Below are 17,707 nucleotides of genomic sequence, written 5' to 3'. Positions count from 1 at the left end.
TTGTTTTAACTTAGGGGAACAAAATATTTTGATATTGGTTTAGATATACAACCCCAAAGAAAATCTGGGGTCTAGAATTTCAAGAGCCCAACCTCCAGCAAAAATCAACCGATTTTACATCCAACTTAATTGAAGTTGCAAGTAGGGATGCTAATCACATATTAAAGATTTGTTTGAGATCCGCTTATTTTGCTAAAACTGAAAATTTTTTGCTGAAAGTATTACAGATAAAGGTAAAAGTTAATTGAAATAGTACAGTAGGACCCATGAATAGTATCAAAAAGTGTAGTGGGACCCATGAATAATAGCAAAAATAAACTGAATAGTAAAATAAGCTAAGTTTGGAGCCAAGCGCACACTAAAACACCCAATTTGAGATAGTTGCAGTTGGATGAACAAACCCCAAAATTCATACCTAAATAAAAATCTTAAAATCCTATATTTCTGCCAATTACAAAATATAAAGAGAAAATCCCAAAATCATAAAATTATTTAATTTGGAACTCAATTTCACACATATATATATTATTTAATTTAAGGGACTAGCAAAAATGCAAAATATAACGAGAAAATCCCATAATCATACTAACAAAACCCCAACCTCAGAATTCTTTCAATTCACACCATTACAGTACTATTCAAGGAATTAACATGGTAACACGAAAGAAATTTGTTGATAACATACATACATGTGGGGTGGTTCCAATTTGTCAAAAGTGTTGCAGACCTTTAACAATGTCGTTTTCTTTTACAGAAATTCTGATCCAAAGTGGCATTACCATACCTTTAACAAAGTTGTAAGATATGTACGCGGCAAGCATATCCGCACACACAAGGACACAGGACACGGGGTACAATGACATTTCGTGGGATTAGATCGAAGGTGGGAACCATGATGACAACTTGAATTCAAAAGAAAATTATTAAATTCCCATTGAACAAAGCAGGAACCATTAAAATTTCATCAATATCAATAGAAAAATATCATATTTTTGGACCATTTAGGAGCATTAGACGAGAAAATTGTAACATAAGTTCGTGGCATATGCTTTTGAATACACCAGCACTACGCAAGTTATCATAGTTTCTTGCATGGAATCACAGTTCATACCATTATTTCAAGCTAGACTTTGAAAATTTTCCCCGCTTTGACCTCTACTCACTTCACTATCCCACTCTATTCTACTTTCTCATCATCAAAACCCTGGTGCTAGCTCCAACATTTCCACTGAATAGATACCCTATTGACAAGCACAACCCAAATTTTGCACTTTGAAAATGAAAAGGCAAGGAAGAGGATCCTCACTTGCAACAATGAGTCCGAAACTATTGTGCACAATTCACTTCCAAGCTATTATTCATCTTCTCTTGTTCGTTGCACTGCAGCATGTAAAAAAACTTTCTGTTTTTGCTGGCAGTACTGGAAACTCCAATTATTTCGGTGGGAGTCAGACAGATCATCAAGCTTTGTTGGCCTTCAAGACAAAGATAACAGATGACCCTACAAAAGTTTTCCGCTCCTGGAATGTTTCCCTCCATTTCTGCGAGTGGGAAGGTGTTACGTGTGGCCGCAAGCATAGAAGAGTGATTGTGTTAGATCTGCAGTCTCGAGGTTTGGTGGGTTCCTTGTCTCCATACATAGGCAACCTCAGCTTCATTAGGGAAATCGAGCTCTCGAACAACACCCTTGGAGGCAATATCCCTGATGAAGTTGGCAATCTATTCAGGCTGCAAGTATTGAGCCTGTATAACAACTCCTTCGCGGGGGAAATTCCTGCAAACCTTTCCCATTGCTCCAACCTCAAGTTTCTTAAAGTAGGTCAAAATAACCTTTCAGGGTCAATCCCAATAGAGCTTGCTTCTTTGTCAAAGCTGGAGTTTCTTTCTATTCACAAGAACAATCTCAAGGGTGGAATCCCACATTTCATTGGGAACCTTAGCTCTCTACAAGTTTTATCTGCAGCCAGAAATGTATTGGGTGGACATATTCCAGTTGCCTTGGGTCAATTAAGAAGCTTAACATTTCTTGGACTTGGTGGAAATAAATTCTCAGGTTCAGTCCCTCCATCTTTATATAATCTTTCGACTATTATTGATTTTTCATTGGCCGATAATGAGCTTAGTGGAAGTCTTCCTACAGACTTATTCCTCACCCTTCCTCATCTCCAAGGGTTTCAAATCCATGACAACCAATTTACAGGACCTCTTCCAGTCTCATTATCTAACGCTTCAGAGCTCGAACAGATTGAAGTTTACATGAACCATTTCACGGGAAAAGTATCAATAAATTTTGGAGGCTTACAACAATTGGAGGAATTATTTATTGGTGAAAATAATTTAGGAAGTGGAGATGATGATGAAATGAATTTCTTTCAATCTCTACTCAATTGTAGCAGTTTACAAGAAATATATCTTGAAGTGAATCAATTCAAAGGTACGTTACCTAATGTTTTGGTTAATCTTTCAGTCCAACTTACCTTTTTTGCAATCGGCGACAATCTTCTTTTTGGAGAGATCCCTTTATGGGTGGGTAATTTGGTCAACTTGACCACCTTATCGATGCAAGGTAACAAATTTACAGGGACAATTCCAAATAATATTGGAAATCTTAAAAAATTACAACGATTATATTTGAGTAACAACAAACTCTCAGGAAGGTTACCGATTTCCCTTGGAAACCTATCATTGTTAAATGAATTGTACTTGGAAAATAACAGATTGCAAGGAACTATCCCATCAAGTATAGAAAATTGCCAAAATTTGCTATTGTTAGATCTTTCTCAAAACAATCTCAATGGCACCATTCCAAAGCAAGTCTTTGCAATTTCCACACTGTCAATTTCACTTAATTTGTCTCAAAACTTTTTCGTAGGAACACTACCATTAGAAAAAGGCAATCTTGTCCATTTAGAAAAGTTGGATTTATCTGATAACAAGTTGTTTGGGAAAATTCCAAGCAGCCTAGGCTCTTGTGCAAGCCTTGAGTACCTTTACATGGAGGGTAATTTCTTTGAAGGAGCAATTCCAACATCCTTGAGTTCTTTGAGAGGAATTCAAGTCATGGATTTTTCTAGGAACAACTTGAGTAGTCAAATTCCAAATTTCTTGGAGAAACTCTCCTTGAAGAATTTGAATTTATCCTTCAATGATTTTCAAGGAGAGGTTCCAACAAAAGGAGTGTTTGCAAATGCTAGCACAATATCACTCATCGGAAATAATAGACTATGTGGGGGCAAATCAGAGCTACAGTTTCCTAGGTGCTTAACAAAAGAAGAGAAGAAAATGAGATGGCCTCTTGCACTCAAAGTGGTAATCTCAATGACATGTGTTATTCTAGTAGTAACTATAGTGTCACTTTTCTTATTTTGTAGGCACAAAAATAGAAGAAAACATAAATCTTCAGAATCTTCTTTGAGGCAGTCACTTTTGAAAGTGTCTTACCAAATGCTCCTTAAAGCAACTGATGGATTTTCGTCAATAAATTTGATTGGTGTTGGTAGTTTTGGCTCAGTGTATAAAGGCATCCTTGGTGAGGAAAAATCAATTGTAGCAATCAAAGTACTAAATATTGAACGTCGAGGTGCTTCCAAAAGCTTCATCTCCGAGTGTGAAGCCTTGAAAAATATTCGTCATCAAAATCTTGTGAAGATCATCACTTCTTGCTCAAGTGTGGATTTTCAGGGCAATGATTTTAAGGCTCTAGTTTATGAGTTCATGCCGAATGGAAGTCTAGAAAATTGGTTACATATGGATTTGGAAACAAATAATGATATACAAAATCTGAGCCTTCTTCAAAGAACAAACATTGCCATTGATGTTGCTTGTGCACTTGATTACCTACACCACCAATGCCCAACACCAATTGTTCACTGTGATCTAAAGCCAAGTAACATTCTTTTCGACTCTAATATGACTGCTCATGTTGGAGATTTTGGGCTTGCAAAATTTCTTCTAGGACTTACAAATCTAGAACGTAGCAGCTCGATTGGAATAAGGGGAACAATTGGGTACACTCCTCCTGGTAACAACAATTTACTAGACTTTTTAATTGTTAACATATATGATTTCCCACATTAACCATGATTACTTTTTGAGATTCCAAATCATAATGTGAACGTATTATCAATATCAAATATTATGAATGGCAGAGTACGGTCTAGGAAGGGAGGTGTCAACTAAAGGGGATGTCTACAGTTATGGAATCTTATTATTAGAGATGATAACAGGAAAGAGACCCACAGATTGTGTGTTTGAGGGAGGCCTTAACCTTCACAAATATGCTAAAATGGCCTTGCCTAACCATATAATGGAGATTTCAGACCCAATACTTTTAAGAAATGTTGATGAAGTGATTGATAATCAGAATTGTAGCCCTAAAAATAGAATAGAGGAGTGTTTGATCTCCATGGTCAAGGTTGGAGTTGCATGCTCTGTGGAGTTGCCACAAGAACGATGGGACATTAGCAAGGTTATATCTGAGCTGCATTTCATCAGAGACATTCTTCTTGGCGTTGGGATTTAGCACAACATGCTTAGCTACATGAAAGGTAAAAAATCAAACTATTCACCTTCTTAATGTTAGTATTAAGTTCTTTACTTACGTTGAACTTTTCCACTTTATGTTGTTTTCTATTGACTAATCGCAGGCCCATAAAGTTCTACGCTCCTTCAAAGTTTTACAATGGATGGAAAGACTTTTCTGGCATACTAGATAAGCATGCTTATGGTTTATTGAATAACGAGTGTTCAGTGTGGTTCTCATACCTAGTCTTTTATTTGTATTTTATATGTGTGCAAATGTGAGTAACTCGAAATAATTTCATCCAAACTTGTATTTGTGTTTTAATCTTTTGATATTATGCTTGGAAAATTAACTATGTGATTTCATTTGCAATTGCAATATTTTCAACTAATAATAAGATGTATTTTCCCTTAGCTTCCCATTCCTCACCAATATAATTTTTTCTTTAAAGCTCAAGCTCAAATATAGAAGGATGGTGCAATCTGGTGGCGGAGCGATCTAGTGTTTTTGATGGTGTTGCGATCTGGTCTTAAAAAAAAGCCCATAATTTTTTTTCTTTTAATCTCCTGTCTTCTGCGAATGAAATTGAACCACTATCAGCCGTTAGATCCATTTGTCCAAAATCAAAATAAAGAGATTGGAAAAGGGGTCGGTGTTATTGGAGATGGTTCTTTTGTGATCTAATTGGCTTCCTCATTTATCTTTGGATTATTGAAATTGTTTTTCTTTGATGGCATGGGTATTGATCGATGATTCGTTGCTTCTCTAGTAGAAGTGGTGGTGCCATTACAAAGTGGTTGGCATTGAAGGGAGAGAATATGACCAAGAGAGAAAATTAGGGAAGGATTGTGTGTTTATATATATATATATTTTAAGAGAAAGAAAATATTCCAAGGGGCTGATTCATTTCAATTTTTGATACCTCCACTCTTCACCTCCCCCTTGCGCACGTATCTAGCCCAATATCTGAGACAATTCATGTTAGCCCATTAATCACCACAATTAAAAAGAATAAAATAGTCTCTCTCCTTTTCAATGTGGGATTAAACATGTTTCACAACTCTTCATCTTCCATATTCACTCCCACATCTTTACATATATGTTATAACATTTACTCATTTTAATTATTTAATATTAAAATGCTCCAACACTATATTTTATGACGAGAAAATAATATTTAAATAGAATAATGATGAAGTATTGAGAGGCTTATATAAATTAGTTAAAGGATTTTTATATGTTTACATTGTACTTGCCATATAAATTTACATTGTAAACACACAAAAAGTGCATTGATTCAAGTTGATTAAGAAAACTAGTCTTTGCTCTCTCTCTCTCTCTCTCAAGGTCAATACTTTTCATTCATCCTAATTTAAGATTGCTGCATTTTCCAATCACAAAAAAATACTTAAGAGTGTGATGAAATTAATGCATTTGCATGTGAATAATTTTGTGTGTGCCACATCTCATCACACTCATAAGTATTATTTGAATTCATTTTCCTCTCAAACCAATTTCTCCCAACTCAAATAGTGTTGGGTTATAGATTGACCTGGGTTAATTAATTCAATTACTCAAGTCGATTAATTAGATCAGATTACATACAAATCATGGAGGTACAAACAAATCACCAAAATAACTAAAGTGCAGCAGAAAGTAAACTTGACACGGTGATTTGTTAACTAATGGGGAAAAATTCTTTCAAGGCAAAAGCCTCACCGAGTAATTTTCAGGTCGCCACTCTCAAGAATCCACTAATTAAGAATCAAGCGGTTACAAGTATAAGGAATCTTACCACTACTCTAGACTATCCCAAAATACCAACTTATAGTTAAACCTTTACTCCAATACCCAATTGGACTTAATCTTGTAGAGACTTCTTTCTTTGCACTGTTCCCAGTACGTAACTAACTCCTTTATACGAATTTAAGTATGTGACTAACTCCATAACAATCATTTGATTGTTGTAGTTGATTTGCAACAGCTTCATATAGAAATACCAATAAAATCGTCAATGTTGGTGCTAGAGACTTTGCTTAATTACAGAATCCAAAGACCCACAAGAAACACAGTAATATCTCTTTCTTCTGTAGGAGGAGGCTAAGGTTTCAAAAAGAAAAACTTATGAAACTTTTTAGGGCTCGGGTTTTTTTTTCTTCCACCTCCTTATTTAAATAGGAGTTTAATGGACCTTTTAAATGAGCTATCCTATCCCTATTAGGTTTACACAAACCCATAAACAAATAGCCAATAGGATTAACATTGAAGGCTATATTTTGAAATCCCCTAGCTCAATAGATCGAGAGGTATCGAGACAGGTATCAAGCTTCATTAAATCTTGATAGATTGACATGTACAAGATACGTATCAGAACCTGCAAATTTAGCTTTTCTTGAGCAGTTTCTTGAGTATTCTTCATGTCTTCAATATAACCACTTGTAATGATCATCTTGAACCCACTTAGATTTACCCAAATACAAGTAAAGTGCATTTTGTCATAGGATATGCCAATTACATAAAAATATGAACCTAACAATCTCCTTCGTTGGCAATTCGTGACAAAATCGCAAGAAGAAGGCTTGGAATCTTGACTTGGCTTTAACCTGTCTTTCTTGAAAGGCACTAAACAAGACGCATGTGAACTTTTATTCATAGTGCTAGCAAAATAAACAACAAGAATATCTCACTCATAGCATGTGAACGAAAGCACAAAGATACACATATCAAAATATATCAATATCAAAGTGTATCAAACTAAGGGCATAGAAAGCTAAAAAACTTGACCAGAGACAGACATAAAACTGACATAAAGGGAACAAGGAAAACAAGAAACCATAGACCAACATGAAAAAACATGAAAACAAGATGCTATGGACACAAAGGGATAACAAAAATGCAAAACATGAAAAACATATGAAATGCATGCAAGAGGAGCTTGATTTATCAAGAGGTATCCAGGGAGGTGTCGAGGAAGACTTTGATAGATCGACATAGGTATCAAGCAGATAGAAGGTTAAGGAAAGAGGCTCGATGTATTGGGGTGGTGTCAAAGAAGATCTCGATGTATCGAGGAGGTATCGACATGTATAAAACATGAAGAGCAACTTTAGATGGAAAGAATTAAAGCAGAGGACAAATAGAAAGAAAATTAAATCTTAGGATCCTTTATCACCCACACAGCGCGAGTCTTTGGCCATGAAGATGAAAATGCATGTGTCCTAGTATGTCTACTAAAGGACATAGAGGAATTAGAATTCCCCTGAAATTGAGTTAAAAAGCTTAAAACTTTTAATAACTCACCAAGAATAGATACAGAGCCTTTAGACAAAGGTTGAGATCAATTAGACACTCGCTTATGAGGGAAAAGTTTAAAATATTTAGGATGAGCGTGACCAGAAGCATTACAATGGTGACAAACATGAGTAGTTTTAGAACTACTAGGCTTCCTAGAAGGAGGTCTAACCTTGGAGGTTGAAAAAGACCTTAAATTGGGACAATTTGCCTAATATGACCAACGACATGACAATGATGACAAGTGGAGACAAATTCAGATTTTTCTTTCAGCCTAGGAGAAGTTTTAGACATAGGTTTAGAAACTTCAGCTATAACATTAGATTTTTTTACCTTTGTCTATCCTAACAATATTAGTCTTCAACTCTTCATCATTCCTTTTAAATGGAGGATTATAAATTTTTTTCTCTTTAGAGTTAGGCTCAACAAGAAGTTTAACTCTTAATTTTGTCCTTTTGAGATGAAAACTGATTTATAAAAGTTTCACTCAATTTATTGGCTTCATCCAATTTTGCAATCAATTCATCTTTTTCAAGTTTGACATTCTCAAATTTAGCCTTAAATTTTGTAAAGCTTTTAACAGATCTGACATGAAATTTATAAAGTTTACAATAGGCATCTTGAATATCATCATCATCATTCAACACAAGATCATGCAAATCAAAACAATCAGTAGTTTCCATAACAACAGGGGTCAATGGATCACACATCAAAAATTTAAAACCTAATCCGAGTGTGCCCGCTCTAATACCACTTGTTGGGTTATAGATTGACCCCGGTTAATTAATTCAATTATCTAAGTTGATAATTAGGTCAAATTACATGCAAATCGTGGAGGTACAAACAAATCACCAAAATAACTAAAGTGAAGCAGAAAATAAACTTGACATGCACGGTGATTTATTAACTAATGGAGAAAACCTTTCGCAAGGCAAAAATCCCACTAGGTGATTTTCAGGTCACCATTTCCAAGAATCCACTAATCAAGAATTAAGCAGTTACAAGTGTAAGGAATTTTACCACTACCCTAGACTATCCCAAAATAACAACTTGTAGTTGAACCTTTGCTCCAATACCCAATTGGACTTGATCTTGTAAAGACTTTTTCCTTTGCATAGCTCCCAACGTGACTAACTCCTTTACATGAATCCAAGTACATGATTGACTCCACAACAACTTTTTGATTGTTGTAGTTGATTTGCAACAGCTTCATATAGAAACACCAATAAGATCGTCAATGTTGGTGCTAAAGACTTTGCTTGGTTACAGTACCCAAAGGCCCACAAGAAATGCAGCAATATTTCTTTCTTTTGTAGGAGGAGGCTAGAGTTTCAAAGAGAAAATCATATAAAGCTTTTTAGGGTTGGGTTTTTTTTTTTTTTTTTTTTTTTTTTTTTTTTTTTTTTTTTCCACCTACTTATTTAAATAGGAGCTTAATGGGCCTTTTAATTGGGCTCTCCTGTTCCTATTAGATTTACACAAACCCATAAACAAATAGCCAATAGAATTAACGTTGAAGGCTATATTCTGAAATCTTGTAGCTCGATAGATTGAGAGGTATTGAGATAGGTATCGAGCTTCATTAAATTTCGATAGATCAATAAGTATCGAGACTTGCAAATTTAGTTTTTCTTGAGTAGTTTCTTGAGTATTCTTCATGTCTTCAATGTAACCATTTGTAATAATCATCTTGAACCCACTTAGATTTACCCAAATATAAGTAAAATGCATTTTGTCATATAATATGCCAATTACATAAAAATATAAACCTAACAAATAGTAACAAGAAAATGCCAATAAAAATGCCCAAAGGGTTACCATTCTCAATGGACACATGAACTTCTTCTTCAAAGAGAATGAGGCACCATTTCCTAACTCATGCCCACATAGACTACTCCTTTGGGATTTCCTCCCTAGATTTGTCTCTGTTTCTAGTTTCTTCATTTTTTATGTTTACTACTATAACAATATTTTTAATTTTGACCCTCGCCAACATGTTATAAGTGCTAAGAAAAACCTAGTAGGTTCATTTGGATCACAATTCCATGGACAAATATTAACAAAATTGTGAAAATAGTTATTATACCGGACTTAAAGCATCCACATTGGTGGTGCTAAATAACTATATTGCTATTTTTAGTACCACCAAATACCAAAATGTTCCCTACAATGGTGGAGCCAAAGATATATTTTTTGGCTCCACAGTTACAGTGCACAGCTACTTTTGGCTATGCAATGTAGTTGAAAGGTAAAAAAAAAAAATTATATTTGTGCGTTCACACTGCTTTTGATTATTTTGCTCATTTTTATTCTTTCTTTTATTCATATTTCTCTTTTTCTGTGTTCACAATGCTATTGTTTGTATGTTCACACTTCTTTTACTCATTTTTTTTTTTCATTTTTTATATAGCATTCACACTGCTATGTATTTTTTGTGCATTCACACTACTATTGTTCTTTTAATCTAATATTTTTTTTCTTTTCTTATATATTGTTTTTTATTTGTGCATTCACATTGCTATTGTAGTAGATATATTATTTTATTGTGATATTTATATTATTTTATTGTGTTGAAAGTTAAAATAGATCTATTGATACTAAATATTTTAAAAAGTGAGTAGATAGAATAGATAAAATAATTTTTTTTTGTGATAAATAATTAAAAAATTGTTTCACCCATGTGGATGCTCTTACTCACCCAAAAGGAACATACATGCGGGACTGGGCTGGTTCAATTTGTCAAAAGTGTTGCAGAGGTTTGTTAGAAGTGACTGGGGTGGTTCAATTTATTAAGTTCCCTTTTTTAAAAGATGGGGTCGGGTACAAGATGACCTAACCCAACCTAGCATTTCAATGGGCCAAGTATAAGTTGACCCGTTTTTCTTATGAGTTGGGTTATTGGGCTCAAGTCCAATCTTTCCAAATCTAGGGGGAATTATAGGTTAATTTTTTGAAAAATCACATTAGCTCTCAAACTTATGTCCTATTTAAAATTGGACATCAAGTTTATAATTTTGTAAATTAAAATCTCAAACTTATATGAAACTATTGCAATTTAGGAGTCATGTCCATTTATAATAACTAGTGTGTAATCTCATGCATATGCATGAGTTCATTTAAAAATAATCACAATTACACACACACATGGTGTAAGAATTACAACTTACACATTTTTTTACGGATGAATTTCTAAAATGGGTAATGGTTTCTCATATATATATATATATATATGATTTAAAATCTAATTGGATCTAGAATCTTTGGTTTTTGCACCCAATAATTCATTTGCCACAAAAATAAAAAAAATTAGATGAGACACATGGCGCAAAATTAGACTCCAATTTAGAATTTAATTGGATTTTCTATCTGTTGAACATTGTAATGTCGCTCAGAATTTATGGAAAAATTATCATTTCATGGGAAGCACAGATAGGATTTCTGTCTTTGGTCCCAGACCATATTCTGATGCCATTGCTCATTTGCGAATTACTGATCATTGTAATCCAAGGAGTCTTCTCATCTTGGGGAAAACTCCAACGTTTGAGCCAATTTTATATTGTGGATTCTGTAACCAGTATGTTATTTACCATGAGCATGAATGTGATTCTCCACAAGGTCCTTTTGATCCTTTTGATAGTTATCCATCCGATACTCCCTCTATTGATTGATGAGTATATTCCTGAGGTCACTACTGTTACAAGACTGGTGCTACTTTATTTTTCTGGCTTGCACAAAAGCCAAAATATTTTATTGTCCTTCACAAATATGTTGCGGAAAATCCGAAACTGATTCATGATACTCCGGATTCTGCGGAAGATTTTGATTCTCCTATTTGTCTAGCCTGCACATGGCCAAAATTATTACAATATTCAAAATGCATCTGAAAAGCCACAAGCCATGAAATGATGATATATGAAGAGATGAGATGTTATGCGGAGATGCGTTTGACAAAGGCTTCAATAAAGCCAACAAAAGAAATCATATTGAAGTCTTTTAAAAAAGAAAAGAGAATCTACGTACATGGCTTGCATGATGTTCCTTTTGCCATGCTTCTCCTGACAATGTTTGGACCAAGAAAAAGACAAAAAGTTCAGAAGTTTTTAATTCAAAAAGTGAAAAAAATACTATTCACTTTTACTATTCACGGATTACTGTTCACTGACACTATTCACTTTTTACTGTTCATGACATTGTTCACTCCGAAATTTTGCCTATTTAAGGGGGGTTGTCCCTTAAGTTTTGGGGTTTTTCAAGTCAAGTTTTAGTTCAGAATTCTCTCCTTAGAACTCCTTTTCTAAGGAAGCCTTCTTAGAAAGAGAATTCCTTGTTTCTACTACTACAGAGTACTACTACTACTACCTTGTTCACCCTGTTCACTACAAGTCTTGTAATCCTACAAACCTGTAACTGTCAAGCTTTGTAACTGTTAACCTGTAACTGTTGAGATCTTGTATTCACTACTATTGTAAATGTTTATTCTACTTTCAATAACAAGTATTTTCAGTTTTATGTTCATTATTCTACTTGTTACTACTGCCACCTTAAATGGATTACTGCCATACCGGACAGTTCTAAATTGTTTTCATTTACTTTGAATTATTGTTTTCATTTACGTTAAATTATTTTGATATATACTGCTTGGTTGGTTCTATCGCCTTATTATTGTTCTTACATTCAAGTTATTTACTTTCAAGTTACATACATTATTTTCATTACAATATCACTGTGCTTCCATCTTTTCCCTTCAGCAGTGTGTCCCCTTCCCCCTTTATGGTATCAGAGCCACTCTTTTCTGGCCGGTGGTATTGTTATTGTGTCTTTGTTTCTTATCCGTGTCTACCCGAATGTTTGATATTCTGTTGTTGTGTTCCCTTCTTACCGTCGTTGGCGCCACCCTAGTCGTAAAGTGAACTCCTAGAACCTAACTGTAAGGCCCGTTTGAGCCAAGAGAGGGCGTGTAGGGCATGAGAGGTATAAGGTTGGTTAGGGTATGTGTTACGAAATGCAACGGTTGTGAGAAAAACATGATAACTGAGTGTTGAACCTAGGATAGTATGGATAAGTTGTGGAGATCGAACTCCTCTATCAGCTCTAGGATTAGTTGTCCTCTTGATATTGTAAATGAAGAAGATCACACTATTGATGATAATGAGTTGATCCCTGATTTTCGTAATTGGAATATTCCTGAAGTTGATACTAAAACTGTTTATAAAACTAGTTTTGTTGAAAGTACTTTTCATTCTGCTTACAAAGCCAGAACTGTTGAACAAATTTTCTCTATTTCAAAAGTTCATGAAAAATGCTGTTTGTTCACTAAAAGGAATATTAATGACTTCCTTGCTGCTAAAAAATTTATATATATAGATGGCATGCAGTGCAATTCTTTATGCCCTCCCACCCCAACCAAAAAAGAAGAAGAAAAAACTATTGATAAAATTTAGTGTCTCCCTATAAGCAAATATTTCTTCTTCTAAATTGAGATTTTTATCTCTACCTAGTGGCTATCAAAATTAACTTATGAATACATTATTGGTGGAACACAATTTAATCAATGGACAAAGTTTAGTTACAAAATTGATTGTAGCCTAAGATTACAACATCCTTTAAAAAAAAAAAATTAACATTATTATATATTTTGAAAATCTAACCGTTAAATTGTATGTTCTTTACGCTCTTAATACACATGTCAAATCTTGTGCCAATTGGATATTATTTACTATATTATCTATAAACTTATATTTAATGTATAATTTTAAATTATAAAAACTTGCAATTTGAACAATTTATTGATGACATAGTTATTAATATTGAATTTCTAAAAATTTTGCAAGTATGGGTGATAAAAGAAGAATATGTAATCTAATGATGAATTTGTCAAAATTCACCTTCAATAAAAGATATTGAGTAAGGTTATAGCCTTAAGTTTTAACTACAAAATTAGTTGTAGACATCAAAATTGGTTGTAGCCCTAGGGCTACAACTTTACTCAATATCTTTTTATTGCAGGTAAATTTTGACAAATCAATCATAGGATTACATTTTCTTTCTATATCCTTCATGCTTGCAAAATTTCTAGAAAATTCAAAATCAATAGCTACGTCATCATCAATAAATTGTTTAAATTGCAAGTTTTTGCAGTTAAAAATTATGCATAAAATATAAGCTTATAGATCATATAGTAAATAATATTTGATTGACACAAAATTTGACATGTATATTAAGAGCATAAAAAAACATGCAATTCAATGGTTAGGTTTTCAAAATATATAATATTGTTAATTTTATTAAATAAAGTTGTAACGTTAAGTTACAACAAATTTTGTAACTAAACTTTATTCTCTTAAAATCTATACTTATTTAATATATTAAAATGATAACCCAACAAATATTAAATCAGTTCACTCTCATTTTGCACCAAGTATCCTAAATTAGATTTCATATCTTCAATATTTTGGTGTCAAGTGTCACTTTTATTTAAAACACTTTTATTTAAAATTAGTCATAGCCCATTGAATTATTTTAATTTTAAACTCAATTACAAATTTCCATTTAATTTCCACATTATTTAAAAATACTTCAAAACCATTTAAAATTATTCTCAAACCATTTGAAAATTGAAACTTATCTATATTCTCTTAAAAAAAAAAAAAAACTTCCATCAATGAAAGTAAAAACCTCAATAAAATTTTACCTTGTTCTAATTATTAGTGTGCCTTTGCAATAAAGTTTCATAATTTATTTGAGAAGTATGATAAATATTAACAAAAATCATTATATTGCGATCAAAAGATTATGTTAAAAAGTAAAAATCTAAGTATAAACATATGTCTACAAACTATTTCATTTTTTCCCCCTTTTTGAATATATCAATCAATAATGACACATTTGCATATTCTACCAAATGATAAAATTGTATTGCTTTTCAAGAGTTGCCATTTAAAAAAAAAAAAGAATATTATTAACATTAAATTCAAGTATGAACATTTTATATGTATCTAATTATTTTATTTTATTTATTACTAGTGGGAGATAGGTAGATAGGGTTGGAAGTTGTAACCACATATATATGGAGCATGTACTTAGTTATATTTTCTCGAATGTATTAAACACAAGAAAATAAGTCAATAATTTTTAGAAAATGAGTCATTTAAAAAAATTCCATCAAAATATTTTTAATTAGAATGAAAAGAATTTCATTCTAATTCATTTCTTGCAATTTCCTGATAATTAAACACTAATCTAGTCCAACAATTTCAAATCAACAAAGATCACATTGTTTCTAAATTCTAGCCTTCTATTTGGCTTTCAATCACAGTGAATGTTATGCCATCAATCAAGAAAGATAAAATAAATTCCATAAATTTTAGCCAAAATCTCCAAATTCAAACTAAAACCCAAAACCTAGATTTACTAAACCCATATTCAGTGTTCACCACAGCCCAACTGCCAAACACCACAAATCCACCATGGAGCCCGGACCATGGCCACAGATTGACCGCAACTCCTCTAATCTAGATTTCATCATCTCAAGCCTGATTCATAAGGATCTAGCCTCGTATTGTCGCTGCATTGAGTATGAACTTGTTCTTCATGTTGCAATCGGCGAGAGTACATTCCAATTGCTTTTTGACAAAGATTAAACGCTATTGATTGATTGGGTGGATGACTTCTTCATCTTGGATCTTGGCCTTCACGTTGTTGATCATATTAGAGCTTTCCACCTCCAAATGGATGGTCTTTGCCTGTTAGGACTTTCACAAAGATCAGCTTTAACAAAAAAGGGATGGACCTTTGTAAGAGAAAAAGTGAGAGATTTTGATTAGAGAATGATGGAAGAAGACAAAGTTGATTCAGTGGAGATGAAGGGGAGTGGCTTGGTGGATCTGGGTTTAGAACAAAAGATTAACCACTGAGAGAGATGAAAAAAAAGAAGAAAAAAAAAAGATTCATTCGTGTTTTTAAGTTTTTGTGAGGCTGTGGGTTTCCAAAAGAAAAAGAAAAAATAAAGAAAAGGAAAAAAATTGGTACAAAAAAATATACTATATATTATTAAAAGCATATGTGGTATTTTTTTTTTTCATTTATGTGCTGATGTGGCCATATTAAACACTCAAATTTACTCACATTAGCATCTAATTTAATATTTTAATATTAGACATGCCAATTGTATAAACCGTTTGCCAAATAGACATTTTTGTTAGTGAATTAACAATAGGAATCAAATTGAGTGCAAGTTGAAAATATTAAGGACCAAATTGATTGCTATTAAAATGTAGTGATCAAAATGGTGTTTTCGCCAAGATTCAATTTACTATACAATCTATACTTATTTAATAAAATGATAACTCAACAAATATTAAATCAGTTCACTCTCATTTTAATTTGCACCAAGTATCCTAAATTAGATTTCATATCTTCAATATTTTGGTGTCAAGTGTCACTTTTATTTAAAATTAGTCATAGTCCATTGAATTATTTTAATTTTAAACTCAATTACAAATTTCCATTTAATTTCCACATTATTTAAAAAACTTCAAAACCATTTAAAATTATTCTCAAACCATTTGAAAATCGAAACTAATTTATATTCTCTTTAAAAAAATTCCATTAATGAAAGTAAAAACCTCAATTAAAATTTTACCTTGTTCTAATTATTAGTGCGCCTTTGCAATAGATTTTCATAATTTATTTGAGAAGTACAATAAATATTAACAAAAATCATTGTATCGCGGTCAAAACATTATGCTTTTTTTTTTTTTTTGGGATCAAAACATTATGTTAAAAAGTAAAAATCTAAGTATAAACATATGTCAACAAACTATTTAATTTTTTCCCCTTATTGAATAAATCAATCAAGAATGACTCATTTGAATATTCTACCAAATGATAAAATTGTATTTCTTTTTAAGAGTTGCCATTTAAAAAAAAAAATGAATATCATTAGCATTAAATTCAAGTATGAACATTTTATATGTACCTAATTATAGTTTTATTTTATTTATTACTATTATAGGTAGACAGTGGAAGATAGGTAGACGGGGGGTTGGAAGTTGTAACCACATATATGGGGCATGCACTTAGTTATCACTTTTTTTTTTTTGAGAAAGCACTTAGTTATCACTTGAACCCATATATATATATATATATATATATATATGAGTAATACTATAACGACAAACTATTTTATAACATTTTTACAAATTGTTGATGTGGTGAATTTCTTATTGATTTTTATTTAGACCTATCATTAACATCATTTTTTCATTTATCAATAACCACTCGCCACATAACAGTTTGTAATTTTATTTTATTTTATTTTTTGTAAAAAAAGTTTGTATCTGTAGTATCACTCTATACCTATTGTAGTTATTTTTAAAAGAAATGTTATATCTACAATATTTTCACAATACTTTATAATAAATCTTAAATGGTAGATTGTTACAAACGGTTATATGTGTGTCAAAAAGTGATTTAAGCAGAAAATTCAAATTGAAACCAATAAAAACTTACCACCTAAAATTTGCTATGAAAGTACTGTGTAAAAATGTTATTAACGTAAAATTTCTCTATTTTGAAGGCTAAAGTGCAAACTATACTTAGAAATTTTAGAATTTCAATCTTATCTTTGAAGTAACTTCGTTCATATTTTTCATTAAGCAGCACATAAAATTACCAAAGTTGTTTACTTTATCCAATAAAATGATAATAACATATAATTTTTGTGGCATAAAAAAAAAAAAAAAAACTTGAAATAATTAAAGAATTAAAGTTGCTTTGATGAGATGCCATGTATTGCGCCAATAAATTTACTCAATGGTTAGGATTAAAAACAAGGGTATTTTTTAATTTTATTTTACTCAATACGCAGGGTATGTGATTCTCAAAAACCATTTA

At 32.3% G+C, this 17,707-nt stretch overlaps 1 protein-coding gene across 1 annotated transcript; it reads left to right on the top strand.

Moving 5' to 3' along the window:
* The first annotated feature begins 1,034 nt into the window (after nt 1–1,034).
* Nucleotides 1,035–4,833, top strand: LOC126697253 (receptor kinase-like protein Xa21). The gene is made up of 3 exons (XM_050394159.1): nt 1,035–4,021; nt 4,149–4,547; nt 4,647–4,833. Exons 1-2 carry the CDS (start codon nt 1,279–1,281, stop codon nt 4,520–4,522), a joined length of 3,117 nt encoding a protein of 1,038 aa, XP_050250116.1. The 5' UTR covers nt 1,035–1,278; the 3' UTR covers nt 4,523–4,547; nt 4,647–4,833.
* The last annotated feature ends 12,874 nt before the right edge of the window (nt 4,834–17,707 follow it).

The sequence above is a fragment of the Quercus robur genome, chromosome 8, assembly GCF_932294415.1.
Source record: "Quercus robur chromosome 8, dhQueRobu3.1, whole genome shotgun sequence".
In the NCBI taxonomy this organism is placed as follows: domain Eukaryota; kingdom Viridiplantae; phylum Streptophyta; class Magnoliopsida; order Fagales; family Fagaceae; genus Quercus; species Quercus robur.
This window is presented reverse-complemented; position numbering and strand designations above follow the sequence as displayed.

Excerpts from the sequence above, each read along its gene's own strand:
- LOC126697253 (XM_050394159.1), top strand. The coding sequence starts at position 1,279 with ATGAAAAGGCAAGGAAGAGGATCCTCACTTGCAACAATGAGTCCGAAA. Across the intron at positions 4,022-4,148 it reads AATTGGGTACACTCCTCCTG|AGTACGGTCTAGGAAGGGAG; the intron begins GTAACAACAATT and ends TATGAATGGCAG.